We start from the raw sequence: 25,003 nt of genomic DNA, 5'->3' as shown, positions 1-25,003 counted from the left end.
CATCCATCATCATTATATAACATTTTCTTAAACTGCAGTGTGGAAATATACAATTAACTTTCGATAGTACAAACATGTAAGATGTACAACAACATAATGATTTTTCATCCAAACTTGGACAGTAATTGAGATTATAGAAAAGGGAAGGATGCTTAGAGGTTTTTTTTTTTAGGGATGAACAGTTTACAAAGGTTCATATATATATATTCAGGGTATGCAAAGAGAAAGTGCTGTTGAGTTTCAACTGTGTCAGGGCAGAAGGGGCAGTTCAAAGGTTCTGAGTTAAGCAATAGCGCTGTTGATGGCATTTATATAAGTACAGTTATACCCATTCTAAATGTTATGAAAGTATGTCTTATGCCTCTTGTGTTTCAACCAAACAAGGTAGCTGGTTAAAACAATGAGTCTTGAATGTATTGGATGGGAAATATCTTGAACTGCTTTGATCGTGGCATCATGCACTGCTGGTGATCGCAGTCTATCAGTCTCTGTTTCAGGATTTGTGAGAACAGTTTATCGTCTCCCGTACCTTGACTTTCTCACACCTTGCCAAAACTGTATATATACAAAAATATCAGAATAAAAATAGTGTAAAAAAAAAAGTGTAGCCACGTTTTCTTCATGTAGTAGTGTTAAATAAATAGGCTTTCTTATAGAGTCATTCTTGTGGTATTCTTAGCAGATTGAGACAATATCAAACACACCACACTGATGCATTGACAAAGGGAATCTACCACATTCCCCATATGTCAGCGAATTAGGTGTCCTTGTTGTGACTCCTAAAAATCTTTTCATTGCGAAGGTGTAAACCTTCTCCATGCTATCATTAATGGTGCACAGACCCCATATTTCAGACCCATACAAAAGTATTGGCTGGATTCAGTGTTCTGAAAAAGTTTGAAAAACAGGCTCAGTGAAGTATCACCAACATACTATAGCAGTTTAAGAATAGTTATAACTCCCCACTTTGGATTTTCAATGTTCTAATGCATGTGTAAAAATACTTTGTGAAGAAAACTATTCATAAATATCTGTATACATTCACGATTTTTAAAGAATTACCAAAGAACCATTTCCCTACAAGATATGACACCACCATTTCGAAAAATCAAGACATTTGATTTATTGAGGTTGACAGCAAGGTTTAAAGACATTGAGCACTGGTAAAGAATATTAAACTGGTTCTGCTGTCCAATGATCATCAACAAAAAGTAAAATAAATATCTCGATACGTTCTGGGGTTAGCTGGATACCATGTTTCCCATACTCATTTAAGTCCTTTGTTAGTTCATTTATAAACAAGTTAAATAATACAGGACTACGAATCTCACCTTGTTTAAGACCACGGGGGCATTCAATATAATCAGACAACTTTGCACCAGCTCGCATTCTAGCCTTAGCATTATTGTACATGCTTGGAAATGCTGAGAAAATTTGTCATTTTTTAAAAAGTACATTCCATAATTTGTTTCTTGATACTATATCAAATGCTTGACGAAAGTCAATGAAAGCAAAATAATTTTTTTTTTATGATTAAGTAGCTGCTTCCGAATCAAAGCCATAAGGACAAATGCTTGATTAATGTTACTAAACCCTGCTTGTTTTTCCCCAATTATTTCATTGTCCTCCATCCAGTCTGTAATTCTCTTATTCAAAATAGCACCTTATATTTTGCTACAGACATTAAGTAGGGAAATGCCTCGATAATTTTCTGTTTTGCTAGGATCCCTTTTTTTGTGTAAAGGTTGTATTACTGATTCAGTCCACTGGTCAGGAAAAAGACCATTGTCAAAAAGATATTTGAAGTATATAATGAAAAGGCAGAACATAATCCAAGGCATATTTATAGAGTTCTTCTATTAAGCCATCTAGCCCAGCAGCCTTTTCATGGTTTCAAGGGTTTTGCAGAGGTTCAGTTTTATTCTATATTTACATTTATATTACAGAGTGGTCATGTGAGCTTATAAGAAAGCACACAACACAGGACCGGTTTTCTAGCAGGTGCCTAAAAATAACGTAAAAAAAAATATGGTAAATGTTTGGCTTCTTAGTGGTGTTGAACTTACGCTAAAACCATTGTCCGATATCGTAGGTCATCGAGTTAGAATTTGTGTGCCTATTTTTTCATCTTTTCTTTATTATAGGATAAGTGTCTAAGGATGTTGGGGTACTTCAAAGCTAGGCCAGCTGGTAACATCGCTGCTCAATTTTATGAACTGACAAGAGGCATCAATAATGAGACAAGCTCTGGGCTGGAACCCAAGGCGCAGGGTTGGGAGACCCAGACAGACTTGGAGGAGATCGGTCAATAGAGAGGTGGAGGCAGCAGGCATCACATGGTCCCCACTGGAAAGGGACACCCATAACCGGTGTAGTTGTGGCCCTATGCTCCACTGGGGCGATTAGGAGCAAGTAAAGAAGGAGTCAGCAATGGAGCGACAAGCTATTCCTCGTTGTTTCTATGCTATGTACAGTGGTTTTACCAGTGGTTAGCTGTCAATTTTGGATCAAAAGCCTATACATATAAAATAAAAACAAGTTACTTAAGGGATGAAGAAATATTTTATTGCAATGCTTAATGAGGTAAGGTACAAAGAGGTTATAAAGATTGACAAACAGCACTAGTTAAATTGTTGTGAGATTTGATGACACCATGAAGAAAAAAGAAGTAGAGCTTGATGTCATTTCTTCCCTGACTTCTTGATCCCACTTCCACCTTTAGAAACAGAAGAAAGCAAATTAAACTGACGTGGGATATAAGGCCCATATTATATAGTGGTGGAAAACTAGTACATGTGATAAAAAGCTTAGATAAGCGAAAAGGGTAACAACATACACTCATACCTTTGACCAAGACACAAGAGGCAGCAGCAAAGTAACATTACAAATCATAAATAAAATAAAAGTTAGAGGTCTCTACAGTTTCACGTAGGCACTTGTACTTATCACATCACTGGCCTAATGTATGAAGCAAAACAACTGTCACTGTCTAAGATGAACCACTAAAGCAGCGGTTCTCAACTTGTGGGGCGCGACCCCCTGGGGGGTCGCAACGTGCCTACAAGGGGGTCGCGAAGGTGGTCCTTTTTTAAAAGTTTCTTATACCGGTATTAGTGAAATTAGCTTAGATTGTGTAACCGAGTGGTGAGGGCGATCAAACTCCAAATCTCTTCTCCCTATTCAAGTACACTGTCTCGGCATGCAGTGACTTCTCACTTACAAAACTCAAAACACAATCCCCCTCTCAACAATTAAGCCTCCAATCTCCCTCCTCTCGCCTTTTCACCGACCTAGCTGGCTAAGGGGGGTCGCGGACGTACCTGTGTTCGTCAGGGGGGGGCGTCACAAGTAAAAGGTTGAGAACCGCTGCACTAAAGGGTGCACAGGGTGGATGGCTAGTGGAAGAACCTTTGGTGCCTGGGCACCTGCTTCCAGGTGGCTGGGCACACTGGCCTACAGCCGAAACCCAACTCTCACAGTTGATTCAATGTACCAATTCCGAACAGTCCATCTCAGCTGACAGGCTAGACATGGTGAGAGGGTGAGGATGATAAAAATCACCTGGGGTGGAGTCTTCGCTAATGAAGTAGATGGCCAGGTCTTAGGTGTCTCAATAGGAACCTAAGGGCCATCGTGTCCATGACTGAAGGCGAGCCACAACACTGGATCTCAGCTAACAGCCATCAAAACAAAGGGTGAGTGATGCTGACTATTCCCTTTGAGCATAGTGTTGGAATGATTAGGAAAACGACCTCTAATGCAACTTCTTAGAGCAGTGGTTCTCAAGTATTTCAGACCACGGATCACTTTACTAAAGTAAAATTTACGGTGGACCACCGAGGCCTAAATGTGAATTTCACATTTAAACTGCCGCATTTGTTTCATTACAATTCAAAACTAAATGTACTTTTGTGACAGTAGTATAGTAATTAGTTTACATAAAATTACAAACTTCACAAAGTACACATAACAATTACAAATAAGTGAACTGCGTTACTAAGGGCAACGGATGACGCAGTTAAAAGACGCATTGCTGTGACGTAAAGACTTAGTTGGTAACCAAGCATTTTATGCTGACGAGCAGTTGGCCATCCATAAAATTAAAACCGGTGTGAAATCAATACTGGACTAATTAGCGTATCTGGCGATTTAAACATAACTCTGCTGACATATGATGACTGTCAGCCGCAGACCACCTGATTTTCATTACAAACTCACCCATAGGGCCTTTCTGTGATGCTTTTGATTTAGCTTCTTGTAAAGCCTTTGCCTCATCCTTCTGTCTTTGTTTAAATGCTTTGTCATCCTGAAAATTTGCAATTTAATCTATTACACAATTTTCATATATTTGCATCACGATGCAATAAAAATATGTTTAAAATACCTTAGTCCTTTGTAAATTTTTTGTAAATTCATCATGTCAAAACTATTCTAGTTCAAGAAAAAGAGTAGAGCCTTTTGGGTTGTTCTTGGCATCCACAGGGAATGGCAAACACACAGAAAGGTGGTTGCTGAGGTCGTGTGAATGGTGTTGTTCTGAGAAATTTGTATGAGGTATCTATTTGACAGATCTGCCTTAATGATAAAAAGCATAAGCAGAGCTTTCTTTTGCCTTAAATCAAGTTCTCTGCGATAAGAGTTATTTGGTAAGGTGATCTGGAATATGGTGTTTGGAGATAATGGTGTATTTTGTGTCAGTCCTACTAGATTATGATGTGCTATTACCCACCCACCACATCAAAAAAAAAAAACCCCTTTCCATTTATAAATGACCAGAGATCTGCTATTTAGAACAGGTTGGGAGAAAGCTATATGCATTCAAATAGAATTATTAACATGAGGATAATATCTGTGTTGGCCATGCACTAATCAAAGCAAACTCAAGAAATACTTTAATCTACAAATCTTTGACTATTTCTAATTGTAAAACCATACCTCATCTAATTCAGATGAATCCTTTTTAGGCTGTTTCAGGGGCTTTTTCTTACCTCCTATTGAACAGGAATAAAATGCAGTTAAAATATTTTGTTAAGACGTGATGGTGTAGACTGGTGGCAAAGATATAAGCCATCTGTCACCTAAGGATTGTAGTGACTAGAAGTTTACAACAGAAACTCAGGCAGTACAAACATTTCGGCCCTGTATCACCAAACAAGGCTTTTCCACAATCTTTGGGAATGGTTATAATGAATTTAAAATCCACAGCTCATGCTGATCACGCAAATATTTTTACAAAGTAATCTTTGTAATGAATTAATTTTTTTTAATGATGCTGACCGGTGTCTTTATCTACTCTATTCTACCTTCTTTTCCAACTGATTTGAAACTCCTGTACCTTTAAATTCTCTAACAGAATACAGAAAGACACCCTTTTGTCTCAGAGAATTGCCTACCTGCTCCTAGGTTTTCAAATGAATGGGAAGATAAACTGTCCACAAACAACCTACCATTTTACAAGCATATTTGTATTCTTCTATAGATTTCCTGCTGTTTATATATATATCACTATTCATAATAGTTACAGCAAAGGAAAAACTATGAAATTAACATGCTGATGAAATTTCTGAATGCCAGCAGGGAACTTGATAATTAAGATTTATAAGTTTGAAATCCATTGCCATTTCGGTTTCGTGCAACACTAATTCTCTCAAGATGAAATAAGTTGTCACTATATATTAAATTAAAGAATTTATCTAAATCAATGCAGGATGTCTCATGTCCTAATCAGCAAATGATTAATAAGAAAACAATGATTTAGGTCTACCAGTATTATAATTTCCTAGAATCTTTGCTATATCGGAGTGATGCCTATGTGTAGGCTAGAGAAAATGAGAAACAAAACGAATATTCAGTGGAGTAGTTGTCACGAGTCAACGGCAGAGCTTCTTTTTAAAAATTACGCTTCACAGAATCAATGAATACATCGTTCGCCTCGTTTCTGGTCACCCTGATAGCTTTGTCACTACACAGAGTTATCTTACGAAATAAAACACAAGTTGTCAGTCATCACCTTCTCTGCCAGACATGTCAAAGGCTTTGCGTTGACGGGTGAAGCCTGAAATACGTGCACAACGAGGTCAACGTGAAGATGTCATCGGCGAGTGAAAATTTTAAAAAAACTTTTGTTTTGTATTTTTAAGGTGACAGTAAATGTTTTAAAATTAAAAAAATAATCTGTTCAATACTTTAAAATTAATGAACAATAAATTAAATATGAACCGATGTGCATACAACGTGTATAAATGTTTGTTTCGTGGAGAGTTGTTTTAAAATTTTAACTCCATAAGGTTATAGTACGTCCAATGAACTGTCAGGTAGTTTAAACTTCCTTGCGTGTGTTTATTTCAAGACATTGTAACGTTAACACTGATTGGTTCAGATTTCGATGGCAACAAGGCATGGACGGGAACGCGTCGCGTAAGAGAGTATTCTGAAGTAGCACCATAAAAATGTAAGCCATCAAACTTCGGAGTGATATAAAGCAGAATGTGAAGAGTACTTTTGAAAATAAATATTTGGCATTATATTATATTATCATAGCAAAAGAGATCGTAACCACTTCACTGAATGAGTCGACAGGTTCTCCAGTAGTCGTAGCACTAACTTGCACGTCGATCCGTCGTGGAAGTAGCAAAGGTGATGGTAGTTGTATATTATGGTGACTGGCTGTCAATTGCCATAAGGTCTAGCGGCGGCCTGCGTAATATCCCCACTTAAAGTCACTTTAATCAAGTCGGGATCTGAGTTTCACGTGCATATTTTATTATCTATCAAAACCGTAAAAGAGATTTTCCCATCCATGAAATATCTTAAACTTTTTGAATAAAGTGTATCCTGATTTTCCTTGTGGAATCGTAAGTACTCTCGGTGTAAGACATATTTCTACATTTTACTAGCAATTTAGTAGCATGTCTGTGCACTTTCCATAAATAATGATCGTCTTTACAGGGATAGACACCAGATCACATTGGCATATTCCCAATGTGGACACACAAATGCTTTAAAAAAAACAAAAAAAAACAAAGAAATGTCTCTCTGTCCAGAAGGGTAAATTTCCTCCTAATGATGCCAACCATTTGATTGCCTTGCCTACCACTATTTGGATGTGCGAGTCTAAAGACAACTTATAATCAAAATTGACTCCAAATCAAATGCTTTTAACAAAAAGTTTTAATAAAAGGGTTATTATCTGAGGCTCATATACCATGATTATTTCATATGTACATATTGGATTATTTTTACCTATATCCATAACTCCTTGGTTTAATATACTGAAATATAATTACCACTTTTCACACCACTCTTGCAATCTGTCAATTTTACTTTGTATCATTGTGCTATTTAATGCTCTGCTATAGCCTGTCCCCTTCTCTTATTGCAGCACAATATAAAACATGGTACACTTCACATAATATTTAGACTGGATACTCAAAGCAGGACACATACTTGCATGTATGTACAGTCAAACTTGTCTACAATGACCGTCCTTGAGATTGAAAGTGTAGGTATTGATATGCCACTACTCTGGAGAAACTGAGGTTGAGAGAGATGGTCCTTGAACCTGAAATTGATCAGAAAAATTATTGAAAAATGGAAAGACTGACAGAAGAGACAAGGGAGAAAATAAAAAAGACAGATTCTTGGATCAGAAAAGGAACTAATGATCCTTGATGCATCCTTGATGCCTTTTTTGTGATTGGATTATCTTCAGATTGTAATCTGTGTTATCCACATGGCAGTGATTTTACTCTTTTCCTGTCTCAAAAACGAGTGACTCCTCCCTAGCTCAGATGTTTGAAGACTTGTCAGTGGTCCACAGCAATTGCAATCAACTCCTTTTGTTTGTTTCTTGAAGTGTCCAGACTACACCACACCAGAATGATTATAACATGTGCTGCGATAGGTCCCTTCTCCACTGCTATTTGAAACCGATACTTCACGAGGTTAATAGTGGTGCTAGTCAACTTCTCTGATTCCTTTCATTTCCACACATCATCAGTTCTTCTCACCCTAAATGTCTCTTCCCTTTTAGAGATGTCTGCTTACAAAGCTTCATATGCGTGATGGAATGATAGTCAATCTCTTCCCTTGTAGTAAAAAGTCCATTGTTTGAATGGTGACTTCAGACTGGTGGTCCCTTTGGGAAAGTAGCCATTCACACACGTTCAGCTGTACCTATAGGGACTTGTGCTAAGATTTGTGCTTATATATATATAGATCTTGCTAACAATACTAAGTATTGTTAACTGTAGAAACTTTTGACCATTGTTTTCTTTTGAATCTTTTACAGTTGTGAATTCAGGACTGTGTCAGCAGAATACACACCATGTTCAAGAATGAGTATCAGGTTTGGTTTTGTAGTTGCTGCACCAGTATGGTTCTTTTTAACTGATAAAAAGGTTAATTTAAGTGTCAAAAATAGCATATACTATTTTTGTAGTTAAGTTTATGAGACTTGAAAAGCTCATTAATCTTACAAGTACACTTCAAGATGCTGCAGAGTTTAAAATTCATTTTAAAGAGGTGAGCTTTAAGCTGCCTCTTGAAACAATTTAAAGAGGCAGCCTGGCAGAGTGGCAAGGGGAGAGTGTTCAAACAGAGGGATCAGCATTTGGAAAGGTTTGCTGACCAGAAGATCATAATGTGGGGAAAGAGATATTTTGTTAGTGATACTGAGCTGTAGTGACTGCATCTATGCTGATGGCATTCATCTTCTTCCAAAAAACGCTCATGTCGAGTATTGTGATCTTGCTGATATTTTGGAGATTATATAATCATACCAGAAATAGTTTAGAGATCAGATTTACTTGCTGTCTCATTGTTTTCTTATTTCTCGTGGCAAAAAGTTTGACAAGACAGTTCTGATCAAAGGAATTAGACTTATTCATTTGAGAGAATTATAATAAAGGGCAAAGATTTTCAGATTGGTATTTCCTTGAACTATGACCTATGATTGGTTATGCTTTATTGATTTTTGAACTTAAGGACCACTACTTGATTTTATTTAGTCTTTCAACTAAGGTATGAAAAGAAATTGAGATTTATGGGCTAGTCGGAAGTTACTTGCCTTATTTTCTCTTGTTCTTGTTTTTATATATATATAGAGGTCAAGAAAATGCATTGTAATAACTATACAACTTATATATGTTATATAACTTATTAGTAGCATTAATGTGCTTTTTGTTTCTTTTTGGTAGAGGAATTTATGATTCCCCTACATAACAAATGCTATATTTTATTTTGGACTTAGGGTGGACCATACTTTGAGATTTTCAGTCCTCAGGGAAAAGAACTCATAAATCATTGGAAAATTGGGTCAGGAGTAAAAAAGGTACGTCAGTGGCATTTGCATTGATAGTTAATTCATGTGTAAATATGCTGTTAATATTCAGCAACAACTAGTGAGTTCTTCTGCCTTTTCCTCAATTCCCCATCTTCTCCATCTTCTATTGTGTCTGCCACAGAGTAGCAGATGCTGTTTTATATGTCAATTAGAACTTTTTACTTTTTCTATTAATATGATGTGTTAATATTATATTATGTAATTATTATATGTATAAATTAATATGATGTGCTTGCATGCCTATATGTAAAGCACCTTGGGTCTGGCTGATGCTAGAAAAATGTACTATACAAATGTACTATTTATTTATTATTTATATTTATTTATACTTGGATGTAGACATTTTGTGTTCTTTTTATACCCAATGTTTATGTTTTGTGTAACGTGGTGTTCTAATGTTACTATGGGCAGACACGGATAGTTTCCTAAAATGGGTTAATAATATTTTGTATTTTTGTTTTTGTATTGTGAAAGATGAGATAAATTGAGATTCAAAGTGTCAGCTATTATTTATATGACAGTCACCATTAATATTTTATAACAGGTTTTTGAAAAGGAAGTGAAAGGGTTTGTATATGTGCTTGAAGGCACACCGTCAACAACAAAGATGCATATACCTAAAGACAGTAAGCAGTCTGGTGAGTATAATAAGCATTGTTAAATCATTCAGGGTATTTGTCCTTTTGTTGTTTGTGAAAGTGTACTTTTTCAGGATTTTAGGTGAATTTAAAGAAGAAAAAAAACTCTACCTCTGCTTGAGTTAGAAAGAGTTTATAAGATAGAAGGATCAAAATTAAAAATGTAGCGAAGGTTGTATTTTCCTCTACTTATTATGTACTCCTTAATGAAGTTACGGAACTGACACAGAATTACAGTGAACTGACTTAATCAGAAAGTTGTACTTGACCCTTCAAAGGTAAATAACAGTTTTATATGGTAAAAGAGCATCTAATTAGAATAAAAAGTTATCTCTAAATTGGAACCCACCTGCATCAGTTTTAATGTCTTTATACCATAATACAAAGTATAATATAATGCCAAATATTGTGGCGTATACGAAAAGAATGAACTGTTGATTTCATTGTGTGTGGTTTTGGTAACATATATATAGCTGTTTTTCCTTTCCTTTCACTGTATTGGTGCTAACTTTGGTAAAAATTGTGAATTTATTAACGTCACAGGTATTCTGTTACAAAGCTCATCATGCAGAAATGTTGACAAGAATAAAGTGATAATCCAGAAAAGGGCTGTTATTTTGTGTTTGCTTGCAGTTTTGCTTGTACAGAGATACCTGATCTTCCAGGTGTACTTAACAAAGGGTCAGGATTTCTCAATGGAAATTGGGTAAGTAGCCTGAAAAATCTTCATTGATGTCATATATGTTACATGAGTACATTTCTATTTCAAGGGTGCAATCAGAGAGAGAGAGTTAGAATCGTGTGTTTATTACCTGTAGACCTTTGTACAGGTCTGCACCCCACTAAACCATTAGTTTTGAGTTCCCTATTGGTGGTGGACATGGTCATAGAAGACAGATGTAGTATTGTGCTACATTGCCAACTACACGTAGCATAGGGCTTGTGTTTACTGTTTTTCCAACTGGTGGCTTAGTATTGCCATTTGCTGACTGATGAGAGTTAATGAAGTCTTTTCAGACTTTAGAGAAGTGTTTGGGCATTCCTTTTTGGAATACCTTGCTCCAAGCTTTTGTAGCATGTCAATGTCACAGGCATTTAATCTTCTTCCACTAATACCTATTATAAATGCAGATTTTTTTCCCCAACCCTCCTGTTCATCTTGCATTCTTTGTACTTGTGCAGTTTTCCATATTTTCATTAGTCTATTTTTGCGATGGTGTTTCTATCCCTTCTTTATATTGTTCATTGTTAATGTCAAATCAGGACCAATCAATTTACTGCTTTTAGGTTCAGGGATGTTGATATTTTTGGCATAGGAAGCTTAAATGATCATGGCTAAATGCTTATATTGTGAGCTGCAGGTCAATAAATGTGCACTTATATTATCAGCAGCATATAACCTACTGTTGTAGATTTTTTTCTGAATACAAATAAGGGGACCTGCCACCAAAGTTTTGATGTTGTGTAAAAAAAGTTATTATTTTCCTTGTCATTATTTTGTTGTCCTTCATTTTTTTTCTGAGTACTACATTGTATTGCATCTTTTCTCATCCTAGATTCCTGAAACAGTTTATCTTAGAAAGCCTCTTTTGTTGTTTATGAAGGATAGGGTATTAACTTCTAAATTGAAGATGAACAGTTCTGGTGTATAATTTTTAATTGCTCTTCTTTGTCATTGCTTGTGTCTCTCTGGCAGTGTATGTGACATGGCTAACAACAAAAGGCGCATTCAGCTGTCTACAGCACAGAAGGAGATACATGTCACTCCTCTACATGCTCGTCTCCCACTGGCTGTTGTTCGTCGTGCTGTGGTGAGATTTCTTGGTTGTCTTGGATAATAGAAACCTATTAAAAGAGTTTTCCCTAGTGTCATAGAAGGCAGCACAATAATTACGTGAAGAATACATTTAATCTACGCATTCTGTTTATGATCTAATCTGGATTGAACAGACAGTGGCATTTTAAGAATATATTTTATGGATATATAAACAAGATATTCGTGGAGGATTTGGTTGATTTGTGTAGCATTCAACTCAGAGTTTTACTTAGTCATCATATACCCATAGCGGATCCAGAATTAACAGCACATATTATATTTTTTACGAGAAAAAAATGAATGTACAAAGAAGTGTCATATTTTTCTCCATAAATTAACTTTCCCATTGAACTTAAACCTCCAAGTTTTCTGTTAAGTAAATATTAGTCATGTACACTTTCACAGATTGGTTCCTGAAAACTTTACAACTACAAAATCTGTAGCTTGTATTCAGACTTTTATATTGCCACACAGGCTGTTGAGCAAGCTACTATGTATGTAATTATGAGCTGGGTTATATGTTTATACACTGTAAAGCATATCTGTCTCTGTCACTTTTGTGCGGTAGCATTCTCTCTGTACTGCTATCCATCTGTCTTTATCACATATGCACTCAGACTGATGTGCCACTTGGTCATATGCTTCAATGCTTCACATATTTTGCTTCCAGAATGTATGGTATCCTTTGAGTGGAAGAATATATTTGGTGTCTTTTTGTTGCCTGTGTCCAGTGGCTAAATTTGTGTGTGGACATGGTGTCTTTGGTGGGGGAGATATGGACTGGTCAAACGTTTCGTGCTGTTGACCACATTACTGTGGCAGCTAATTGTAAGCTGCGGCGGATCTTCACCATGAAGTCTCAGCCTCCAGATACAACTAATGATTATGGTGGGAATAAAAGGCTTCTTGTAAACTTTTTTCATGATTTAATTGATCACATAAACATTAAAAAAATGAGTGTTTTGTTAGCTCCTGTTAGGCCATTGATTCTGCATGCAGGACCAACATTGTCCTTTGTTGTTTCAACCATGTGACTTCTGAATGCTGCCATGTGTGAATAAATTGAGACTATATGCAGGTCTGAATTATGATTGTATGGAGGTCTCTCTGGTGTGGTAGATATGAATATGTGATGGTATTATTGTTTGATATTGATGTTGTGCTGTGTGGTTCTAACCCTTTCTTCCTTATAGAGCTTTGGTATAAATAAAGTCAGACTATTCTAGCATGTAGGAACAAGGGCTCACAAAGCTTTTGGCTTAGCCCTTTGAAAGAAATAAAATGCTGGATCTACTGATGAGAGGAGGTAACAGGATGCAGAAGAAAAGGGAAAGCAGCTATGGCAGACCATAGCTAGTTTGTAGTTGATTTGAGCTCGAATGGGCAGCCAGCGTAATCAGTGGAGAAGACGCGCAATACGATCACATTTTCTAAACTTGCGAACAAACCAGTATTTTATTTTGAATACTGAGATTTGATGTGAACTGATAGCTTCAGATATAGTGTTATCACTACTAGTAATTGTGTTTTGTGAAAGTGCGGAGTCATTATGATGACTTGGTGCCAACGATCGGCACTATAAAAATGCTAAAGGCAACGAGTTTCATTGTCAGTGCTTGAACGTTATGGTTATATATGCATTATTTTTCTTGCATAATGGCTTTGAATTGAATTGAATTTCTTGTCAATGCAGGATTATTTTATTTCTGCAGAGATGTATGGTGTTCCATCTAACAATACAGGGGAGGTTGAGCTAGTGCCAAAACAGGTGCAGATGGCTCCAGATATCCCACAGTGCACTCAGGTATGGACATCATACTTACATCAGGAGATCTGCTGATCTGTGATTTCAGGGGCCCTTTTTTTCATCCCTCTCCTATTTGAACTATGTAAACTGAAGTTATTATTCTCAGTTATGGTATCTCCAGATTTACAGATTCATAGAAAAGAAGCTATCATATTAAATTAGTAAAACACACTGGCATAAGTGCTATAATTTGAAAATAGCACAGTATAGATATTGGGTAGACAGCATTTTGGGGATTCTAAGGTGATGTGTGTCATTACACATCTAGGGAGATAACACAACTTCATTTTTTATAGAATTCCAAGAGGGGACTTTTAAAAAAAATAAAATTCTACTAGCTATGGAATTCATTTTATAATTATAGAATGCATTCTACTTCTATAAATTAATTTCATAATTATAGAATGCAGACTTGCCACACAGTTCATTCTGTGTTTAATTTCTATAATTATAGAATGCATTCTACTGTCTCTTAATCAAGTTCTTCTGTAGTGAGTTATATTTTTCTTAATTCATCATTTCACTAAAGTAGCAATTTGCCAGAATGAGTTTCATTTGTTTGCTTCTTAGGAAAAAGATCAATGAGTATATATCACATCCACAGAGAAAATTGCTGTGCATGCTACAACTTATATTTTATAAGTATTTAAGTAAGTAATTTACCAGTCCACAAACTTTTGTAATTTTAAGGCATAAGTGGATAAATTCAGCCAATAGCCTGACACACAAGAGGAAGAAAAGGAGAAAGTTTATAAAAGTGACATTGGATGTTTAAAACTTTCTGCACAAATCTTTTTGCACATTTCAAAGTCATCACATGTAATTATTGGAATGAAATCCAAGAGAACATGGACAGTGCTATAGTATTGTTTAGGTACTGACTGTGAGCAAGATGATCAAGAACGCTGACAGACAAAAGGACAGCAAAGTGCTTGGTTTAAGCGAACAGCTTCGACCAGGGTCCATGCTTGACCTGGGTGTGTAGAAACCTTTTTTATGAACTTGATTTCATTGTGCGCTTAAGGCAGCTAATTAATGGATGCTATATGAAATATTAAAAAGAAAAAGGTCATACAGTAGAGGGTAAGTTACATGTTCATATTTTGTACAACCATGTTATATATGTTTTTAATTCTTTTGGTTTTTAAGAGTTTCTCTGTTAAAAAAAAAGTGTCTCTATGTTTTCAATTGTAACAAAATTTTTCTTTCAAGACTTGAACTCAAGTGGTAATAAAGGGTCTTTTCACATTGCATTTGGATCAAAAATAAATGCACCGCCACCAGAAAGCAGCAGGAAGTCTGCACACACGGTGAGATTGCTAATATTTTCATTCTACTGAATTACAGGCATTCTTCAGCCATGGCTAGATAAGTTTTAGTTCAAAGATCACATTTACAGGTCAAAAAGTCATAAAATAGTTATAAATGTTACAGTATGTATGATTGCTGCTTCACATTATTACCTCATAAAATGAGCTTGAAGTCTTAGCACATGCATCTCAGCACTTTCTTCAACTGATGACATGATTGTACAGTTTTTTCCCTCCCTAAGAATATTTCACAACATAGTAATTTGATGATCAATTCCTCATGTTTAGGTTTGGCATATTGCAAGACATTGATTTTCCTTATATTGGTGATTGTTAGAGGAACAGCATGCTTGAGATCTTGTGTGTCTCCAGGGCTTAAATACCAGCAGGAGCTTCCGTTCTTCACTAACTCCTGCAGATGGTAGGTTAAGTGAACTCTGGTTAAATATTGCTAATGCTGATCAAATTATATGATTTGCTGGTATCTTTATTAAATGTTTAATAATGTTTTCAATGCTTATCAAATTATATTATTTACTAGATTTTTTGATGAAGTAATATGAATTTAGTTTTGCTTCTATTCAGTAATGTAGCACTGATTTATATGCTTGTAGTCATAATTTACTTATTAAGAAATAAAAGTGAGTCTTTTTGGTGGCATTATCTTTTATTTGACCTTGTATTTTTTCAATGAAGAGCCATAGCCTGTCCAAGCACTTTTAAAAGATTACATTTAAAAACTGATTCCTTGTTAACAGTTGCAAGTGCAGCAACTATACTACCAGAGTATTTACACATGTTCCGATAGGTTGATTGCAAGAAATATTTGTAGACGATTCCTATGTACAGGCAGCAGTGGAAGTGGATATATGCAGGAGAATGAGTCAAACCAGGGTGGCTTGTTGACGGTCAGAGAAAGTAGCAGGGAACAGGCACGTGTTTCCAAGACTGGTGTGTCTAGACGCTCGACATCTGTGTACTGTGACCAGCAGTCAGAGGTGTCTGCACAAGAAGAGCATCAGTCCACTTTGGCCATTAATGGCAGTGAACATCTCCAGAATTCAGAACCTGGTATATCAGAATTTTATAGCATACCTGATATAGCTCCATGCTAGTAAATCATTACTGTTAACCATTACCCATTCCATGCAGAGCATAATGAAACAGAATGTTGGAATTAAATGAACTATGTATACTTGATACAATTTCTTGATTTTAACTCATATTAAACACTTATTTAAAATTGTCCTCTTGTAGAAAATTATATCTGTCAGCTTTTTTCAGGCATCAGTCACTCACACATGGTGACTCCTCATCCTCCAAGAGAGCCATCAACTGACCGTGTAAGGCGCTACCATCGAGTGAAGTCCTTGAACACAAGTACAGCTGTTAGCAACATTGTTACCAACCACAGCAGTAAGGACAGAGATTCAAATACGTGGTAGAATCATTGGGAAAATGAATCTGAATTTTTAATTATAATTTTATCTTAATTACCATTTTATTTATTGCTTAATGTTCATAAATGTAGTGAACATGCCCTATTATGCGATATCTCATTATCTTTTTCAAAATTGCATGCCAATAAAAATAGAAAAATCAGTCATGCATTTCATGTATTATGCTACCTTGGAGGAACTTGTTATTATTACATGCTGTGAAAGTAGAAAATTTATTGACTGATATTATATTGCAGTAATTAATTCTTGTTTTTGTATGCTTTTTTGGGAGCTGACTTTGCTTTTGATGACTATACCATATTCAGTTTGACTTGAAATCTTATTATTTCCATAGTCTTTTTTTCCATTTTTCATTTTTTCTTTTCCAGTTTCCTGTTCCACAACATAAAAATACTTGCAAGATTGTTCCTGATTTTTATTTTCAGAAGGAACTGGTGAAGATAGTGGTATCTCATCAAAGAACTCTACTTCATCACATTTAAGCAGCGCAGGGTAGCTGTGAATGCCCCAGCTTACATTAACAGTAGTAGTGCAGATGTCTCTTCAAACCAAACAGGTAGCTCTCACAAGCACTTCTTGCTGAACATTGGCCATTCTCACAAAGGAACAGAAGGATCGACACAGTCAAACAGTGGTGAGTTGTACTCTACATTGATCAGAGATGGAAACATTGCCTTTTGGTGTATCAAGATTTGAATTGCATTACGGAGACACAACAGTTTGACTTTCTGATTTGTATTTGAGCCAATTGATTCAAAATTACTAAAACTTAAAATTTGTAAATTCTGTATTAGAAAAAAGGAATGCAACAGTAGGAAGATTTGGCCTAAAAAGTGACATGTTCAGCAAGAGGAAAACGAAGATTATGACTGGATTAGCAAACTACAGGGCATTAAGTGGCATTAAATAAAGAGGGAAGAGCTGGTAATTTTGAATGAAGGACAAAGCATGGGAGATGAAGACAAAGACATCAGCCAACTGCTCTGCTATACAGTCATTATTGTCATCAAACTCAGGTTGGGGACAACATGAGGGAACATGATAAAATACTTTTTATAGTGCCTGAAGAATTATTCTGATGTATACCAGCTGTGGTATTTTTGCAGATGTGTGTGCAGTGACCTTCCGTTTATGTGCTGTAAACTGAAGATTTGTTGAACCTTATGTGATCATCATTCAGATCCTGGTTGAAGTATTATTCACATGCTGTAAAGCAGCTAGAATATTCCCTGGTGAGCTCCCTAAAGCTTATGAAAAGAGGAACTTACTGTCTTAAAGCTTTTCAAAATCCATTGAGATAACATCATGTAACAGCAATAACACTATATTTATTTATCAACCTTTGTAGTCTACTTACATATGCATGTGTGTGTTTTGCAGAGTTGGAGGAGAGATCACACCCAGATATAGGTGATTCTGTAAGTGATGTCATTGCCCTCTTAAAGAATGGAGTTTCACTGCTGACACAAATCCCAGTTCTGAGAGTAGTGGTGAAGATTCCCCAGCTGGAGAATATGAAGAAAGTGATGAGTGAGTTATCACCTGCAAGTTTATAGATATTTACTTTTAGTAACTGTTACTTGAAGTAGCTGTTAGACACAAATGAGAAACATTGAAGTAAAGCTTAATTGTTTGCTGGAGACAACTGCGATGTTCATGACGTCTTTGCCTCTATTTTAATTTGCACTCCAAAAATTCACTTCCCTAGTATTTATGCACTGACTTCAATATCACAGCAATCTAGAAATCCAACTTGTACAATCTTCACATTCCAGAAAAATATTCTATACATTTCAGAATTATTTTTATTTTAAATCATTTTGTCATTTGGTGTGATTTAAAAAAATCTAACCTAGTTGTGTTCACTTCGTGAATGTGAAGCCATGTCACTTTGTGGTGTATATGGCAGTAGTTTACTGTTGGTGTCTCTTGGCTACAGTTGTAAAAATTCAGGCGAAACCCTGTTTCAGTGAATGTTCCAGTGATACCAACAAGCTTCATGTATTTGTTTCCCGTCCTATGCGAGCACCACACAGAAATGTTTCTTCCAGTGCTCCAGACCAAGAGCAGGTGCGTAGAATGGAAGAAGCAGAATATTTGACTTTTCTATTTTTCTATATATATATGCACACAGATAATGTTCCATGTTTTCAGGTTATAAACATATACTAAACATTTGTTTCCTGGCTTGTGTATCTTTTCTCAGGTCAGAAAGAATTATGTAAAAGGTTTGAGGTCTAATGTTCAGAGATCAACGTCAGAGATTTTATCATCCCGAGGAGCACGGCCTGAGGATGACTTTCACAGTGGTCAGACCAGCAGTGATGAGGAAGACACTTTTTTCAAAATTCGATCCCAGACATCAGGACTCATTAGTAGTCCCTCAGTATCAGATAGCCCCAAGACAAGGTGTATCTTCTTGGCATTATGGTTCATTAATTTTATTATTTTAATTAAAGAATTAATGGATTTTTGGCTTTAAATACAAACTATTCAAATTATGCACAGCATTTATTTCGTAAATTTTATTCCATATACTTTTTTCAAAAAAATATTGTTTGTATATGAATCGCCTACATTTTTTTAATTAGCTTGTTGGATGCTGATTTCTTAACCTGCTTAACTTCTTAATGCTAATCCTAAGTGTTTCTTGGGTTCAGGATTTTATGTGGCCTTACCCATACCCAGAATTTTATGTCAAAAGTGTTAGCTCAGAACATCACTTGCAGTGACCTGTTTTGACACCTAAATTATTTTTCAGTGTCTCTTGACTCTGAATAAAAGTGATGATTTGGCTGCCTTATATTGGACAGATTAAGTGGTAGCCAGGTGGACAGGAGCAGTGCATCCTGGGCAAGAGCTACTGGTCTGCCCAAAGCATCAGGTAGCCCTGATTTCAAGCAACCCCCATTCAATCCCAGTCTTTATGCGGAAGAAGCTAATAGTCCCCAAAAGAGAAGGCATGTTACAACAGCCCAGACACTTCGCAGAAGCCGCAAGTCCGTGCGTGAGATCACACCTCAAGTTGACGAAAACTCACATCATATTACTAAGGCAAGAGTATGTATTTAGCTCCACTCTTTTTTTTTGGACAATGTGTAAAGTTTTCTGTGCCTGTAATCCTAATCTTTGCAGTGCATGATGAGTGAGGACTGAACAAAACAAGACTTTTAATAATGATAGTGCAGTAAAACCACCTATATAAATTAAGACCTTATAAATTGTGACCCCTAAAATTGTTCACAATGGTTGATTTCCCTAATCTCTCTGTTATGACTTGATTTTAGTGAATCATAGCTGGGAGGTTTTACTGTAGCTTATTTTGAACACTGAATACCATGAATTAACTTTCTTTCAAGTTCTTCTTTGACATTATTGGAACTATTTTCACTTTGACATGATTAAATCTGTGTCATGGCTTCCCTGGCTGTGTGGATGGCTTTTTCTTAGAAGAGAACAATTGTTGGTCAAATTCAGTGCTTTTGCTTAACATCTTAGATTGCAAGTGAAGGGGAGGAATTCCATAAATTATTTGGTGTCTAAATACTACAGACCAGTGGAACTGTAACAATTTCGATTTTAATTTTATGTGCACAGCAAAAAGCTTATGACTTCACAAAGTATCAAATGGCGGAAGTGACGGAGTCTTTTGAAGCTCGCATGTTTGCCAGCATGCGCCAGCATGAGGAGGATGAAATGGAGGATATTTCTCAGCCATCTCTGCAACTTTCTTCTAATGCCAAATCTGTAAATCCCAATCCTTGTAGACTGCATGTCCATGGGGCGGGCCTACACTCCAGTCAGCATATCTACAGTGAATCACCTGCCACGACCAGTGATGATGATACGAGTTTCAGCACATGGAAGGCACCTGTCAGTTACTTTTCCTTTGTTTTTAAAATTCTTACATGTACTAGCAGTCTTCATACACTAAACATTATGGGTATCTTAATAAGGTTTCTTATTGAATGGTGAGAGTTTTGCAATGGTAACAAAAATTTATTGCTCGCAATAAGAAGTTGAATCGCAAGACTACAATAAAAATGATAAATGTCTTTACTCAATAAACACCAAAGTTTCTACTTATTGAAATTTTGCAGTTACTCTTAGTTAAAAGACATTTGTCATTTTTATTGTGTTACCATTGCAAAGTTTCACTTAGTAGAAACTTTAGTCTTTGTTTTTTTTGGGTAGCTATTTTTTGAGTTTTGAATTTGATGGCTGTAGTGGGATGTGAAAAACCACTATTTTTGAGGAGTAAAGTAAATATGATATCTGGAGAACAGCATAATGCTACCTTTCACAAATGGATGATTATTCTCATGCACAGCCTAGGACAAGTTAAAGGAATCAGTGGTATATAAGTGATTCTATAAACTCAGTTATGAAGTCATACTTAAAGAAGTAGCTGTCCGAAGGAAAATGGTATATTTGTAATACAAAACTTATAAACAATAATGTCTGCATGAATCGGTTGTTCTTGTCTCAAACCAAGATTAATCTCATTTTCAATATCTTTTGTGAAAAATGTTGCCCTGTTATGTCGAAAAAGTGTCCCCAGTAGATAAAAGTACCTTAGAGAAAAGCATACAATTTGATTTGATTGAGCACACCACCATTTACATCATCAGTTTTGGGGCAGAAATTTATTGCATTTTAATTATTAAAAATGATTACTGCTGTTCATCCTTTTTATCATCAGACTGCAGCCTGATGAAACATTCGAGTTTCATGTCAGCTGAGAACTAGAAATAACATGTTTGCTTCTTTTTCATGTATTTTTAAAAGTAAATAGATTTTGATAGAAGTTCAATTATAGAGAATGCATTCTGCTTTTGAATACAGCAGTTCCTGCTCTAGAACACTCAGTTTTTCTACAATAAAAAAAATTTCTTTAAGCACAACCAGAAAAAAATTAGCAAATGTTAGCACTCTGGAAGTGGCATTGTGATTATTTTAGTGTGTTGTGTAATGACTAAGATTCATATATATTTAAATCCATTTGAATTTTACTCAAACTGCAGTGTTTTAAAAAATGTATTTAAAGTGCCACATAGGTCTTTTACTTTATGCTGTGACATTTTTCACAAACAAATTTCTTGCGTATTCTGACCAGGCACCTCATCAGATGGTCCACAACTATCAAGAGGAGATGAAATCCCGGCTTAGCAGTGATACATTAACATCTTCAAACCCTAGGTAAACTGCTTGCACTCTGAAACGTATAAAGGCCTTTTCATTAAGAAATTATTACTGATGCAGGTAGCAGCTGGAGATATAGAACAGACAGTTTTCTGTTTATGACTATTTTGGGCTCTTCTTAGTTGAAGAGTCAACTGGTGGTGGATTGTTAAAGTGTTTATCATCAAGACAGTGAGGATTTGGGGTTTGAATGTTTCCTCAAACATATACTGTTTGTGTATGTGGCGCCTTTGTCTATGGGATTGGATGAGCTTGCTGTGTTAAAGCCTGTGTTGCTGACTTAATTAAAGTAAAACACCAACATTTAACCTGCACTATTGTTGGGGAACAGATCGTCATAGCATTTTGTTTATCAGGAGAAAAAAAAAAAGGTCTTTCTGCATGCATGACGAGTTAGCCACATTTTGCAATAATTTTCACCCTGATGTTAGAGAATGCTTGACTAAATATATTTTTTTGCTTTGATTAGGGACTGGAGCAGTGTTTTCAGCCCACCCATCATTTTGCCTTCAGACCATGATCCACATGGCATCCTACAACAGCATGTTGATAATCTTATGGACACTTCACCACAAACACTCTCAGGTTAGTAAGGGAAGAGAACCCACATACAGCAAACAGTTTATGTTGGCAATCACTGTAGAAGTGTTGTGATTATTATGAACTATGACCTCCTTCTAGATATGATGAATGTTTCTGAGACATGAGGAATGAATCTTGAAGGCCTCTGCAACATTTGGGTATTGCAACTTCTTAAGTTAATTTGGGGGTTGGTGGAGTTTACCGTTAGTTTCAGCTCTAGGTTCATTGGGGCAAGTTTTTTGGTTCTCTTCTTATTTTGGCTCCTGGGTAAGACCTTGAATTAGAAGTATTAAATTTGGCTATGGAGCAAATCGTCTGGAGAGTGCTAGATTGTGGCAGTGGAGAGCATTGGTTCGGATTTTGTTCATCTTGTTTAAAATTGCATCGTTTGAAAAAATTGATGCCACCATTTTAGAAAAAAGTATGAGTTATTTCTTTTGTCTGTTTTACTTGTTTTGGATTATTTCTTTACTTTCTGGAATAAATTTGCTCTTCCTATTAACTGTGACATTAAATGTTAGATAAAGAGAAGTGGCCATGGTGACTTTGAGTTGTTTTTTTTTAAATTCAGGAGTCACAGCAGGAGAGGAGGAAGAAGAATTGGACCTTATGTTTGACTCAAACCTGAATTGTTACTATGACCCCACCACACTTAAATACTATGAGCTGGTCACTTGATGATTAATCTAGACTTCAGTTGTTACCATGACCCAAACACTTAAGTACAATGAGTTGATCTCTTGACATTCTTGCCAACTTTGATTATCAATACTGTGAACTTGTAAAATTGAGATACTTAACCAAGATAAGTGCTGTGCAAGTATTCCAAAGTGGTGAAACAGATATTTGATCAAACTTGTAAAATAATTTTTAATGACATTGTGCTATTAGTCTGAAGTGGTTTCTCAAGTTTAAAGAGTTGGTGAAATGAAGACAGCTGTCTGAGCTGTGAGTTGGAGATGGTAAACTGCTTAAATAAAATTGTTGGCCAGGTGCACTGTTATCATAGCAAGCCGTCTGCAACAGCAATCAGTATTTTCTGTTCAAACACTATGTGCTATAGTTCTTCTGACTTCTCCTGGCTGTAGTGAATGGTCTTAACATGGAATGGAAGGTGAATCCTAGGTTTAATAAACATGCATGTACAGGCACACACACTACTGTACTACAGACCTGCACGTACTGGTACTTATTAAGATTACTTCTTTGCTAAAACTGTGACCCACGTTTGTTCAGAATCTGCTTTCTGTGCGACTTCGTACTAGAAATGCTGTGCTTTGTGGTCAATTCTTTTGACTGATTAAAGTGCAGACATACAGACAAGCTTGGAAATAACAAGGAAAAACAGAGCTTGCCTTTACTGTGAATTTTATTAGCTTTATATCTTTTATGGACCTTTGTGACTGGTATGAGCCTCACTTGTATTTTTTTTTTAAAGTAAAAAGTATTGTTCTCATGTGGAACTGTAGCTTAATTCCTTCTGTTCTAAAAGTATGCAGTATGATACAACCAGCCTTAATGGACTGCTCTGCAATGTTTATCTTCGGTTCCCATGCTTCCAGTGCTGTCCCTTACTGGTCTGACTTGGCAGATCCTGACAGTAAAGGATGAGTTCACCAATCTTTCTAGTATAGGATTACATGATACAGCTGCACATAAACTGTATATTTTGGAAAATTAACAAGTGATAATTTTGAGTGTCGGTGTTTCCAGAGGTATAGTGAATGAAATGTAGGTGGTTTGCCATATGGAGGACTGAGCCTACCTGCTTTAACTGCCTGTGTCTTTCTACCTTCCCAGATAAATCAGTTATTGGGGTCTTAAGTTTTCATTCACAAACCTTCCCGCTGCATAGGTTCCCATATTAGATGTTGCTCCTTACTTACATTATTGAATGTTTATTTGGAACATGCACCCAGAGATTGTAACATGATTCAATGACGTCTAGCCATTGGTAGTATCCTTGATTAAGTGTGGCACAAGAGATTTTCAGATTAAGAATGGCTTTAAGAACAATAAGAGGTCCCTTGGATTAGGTTTTGTTTAATTATTTTGGAGGTTTTCTTTATTGAATCTACAAGCATGTAAGATATTGCCAAGATAATAATTTTTACATTGTAACAGGTTCTAATTAGTAGCTTCTAGCTATGCACAGCATGAAAACACAATCAGGCAGAAGTCAATCCTGTTAACTATTGGAAAAGATAAGCTTTAAGGTACTTTTCAAAAGTTCCTTGTGTCTGAACATATTGTATGCATTCTTGGCAGGGACTAGGTCTGAATACTTGCTACACATTGAATGAAAGGGAGAACTTTGGTTTGTCTAGCACAAAAACAACTTGAGAACAGTGTTCTTCATTATGATCTTCTGGGGTTAAATGGTTGCTGATTGTCAGATACACTTTGTTGATAATGCCCTTTGTCTTTCATCTTCATATTCAAAAATTGGTAAAAATGATTGTTCTGCATTATCATTGTATGAAATATTGTTATGAAACATGTTTGTCAATGTATGTAATGTTTAAAGTGAGAGATTAAAACATTTACAGTTTATTGTGCAATGAAATAAAGAAATAAGCTATGCAATATTTGTGATGTGCAGAGAACCCTTCCCAATACAATCTGTAAAAATAATTTATTCTGTCTTTTGTTCTTTTTCACCCATTTTTTGCGTGGTTAAATTATAACTATACAGTTTGGCTCTAGATGTCCTGGAAGGACATTTAGTGGACTGTGCAGTACTGACAAAGTAAATGGTAGCAAAATGACAGAAATTGTTACAAGGGAAACAAGTAAGAGCAAACATTGATTAGCCCTGAGATAGTCTCTTGCTGGCATCTCTCTA

The 25,003-nt window shown here is 36.0% G+C and overlaps 1 protein-coding gene across 1 annotated transcript; it reads left to right on the top strand.

The window, feature by feature from the left end:
* Positions 1-6,313: 6,313 nt before the first annotated feature.
* Positions 6,314-24,794, top strand: LOC112572204 (uncharacterized protein C3orf67 homolog). Its single transcript, XM_025251775.1, has 23 exons — positions 6,314-6,451; positions 8,291-8,347; positions 9,251-9,331; positions 9,888-9,981; positions 10,615-10,687; positions 11,678-11,792; positions 12,529-12,685; positions 13,510-13,601; positions 14,479-14,581; positions 14,817-14,914; positions 15,287-15,335; positions 15,764-15,985; positions 16,199-16,330; positions 16,800-16,820; positions 17,820-17,904; positions 18,345-18,444; positions 18,581-18,783; positions 19,188-19,434; positions 19,972-20,345; positions 20,757-20,799; positions 21,410-21,573; positions 22,046-22,161; positions 22,730-24,794. Exons 2-23 carry the CDS (start codon positions 8,327-8,329, stop codon positions 22,834-22,836), a joined length of 2,697 nt encoding a protein of 898 aa, XP_025107560.1. The 5' UTR covers positions 6,314-6,451; positions 8,291-8,326; the 3' UTR covers positions 22,837-24,794.
* The last annotated feature ends 209 nt before the right edge of the window (positions 24,795-25,003 follow it).

Source organism: Pomacea canaliculata, linkage group LG9, assembly GCF_003073045.1.
Source record: "Pomacea canaliculata isolate SZHN2017 linkage group LG9, ASM307304v1, whole genome shotgun sequence".
In the NCBI taxonomy this organism is placed as follows: Eukaryota; Metazoa; Mollusca; class Gastropoda; order Architaenioglossa; family Ampullariidae; genus Pomacea; species Pomacea canaliculata.
This window is presented reverse-complemented; position numbering and strand designations above follow the sequence as displayed.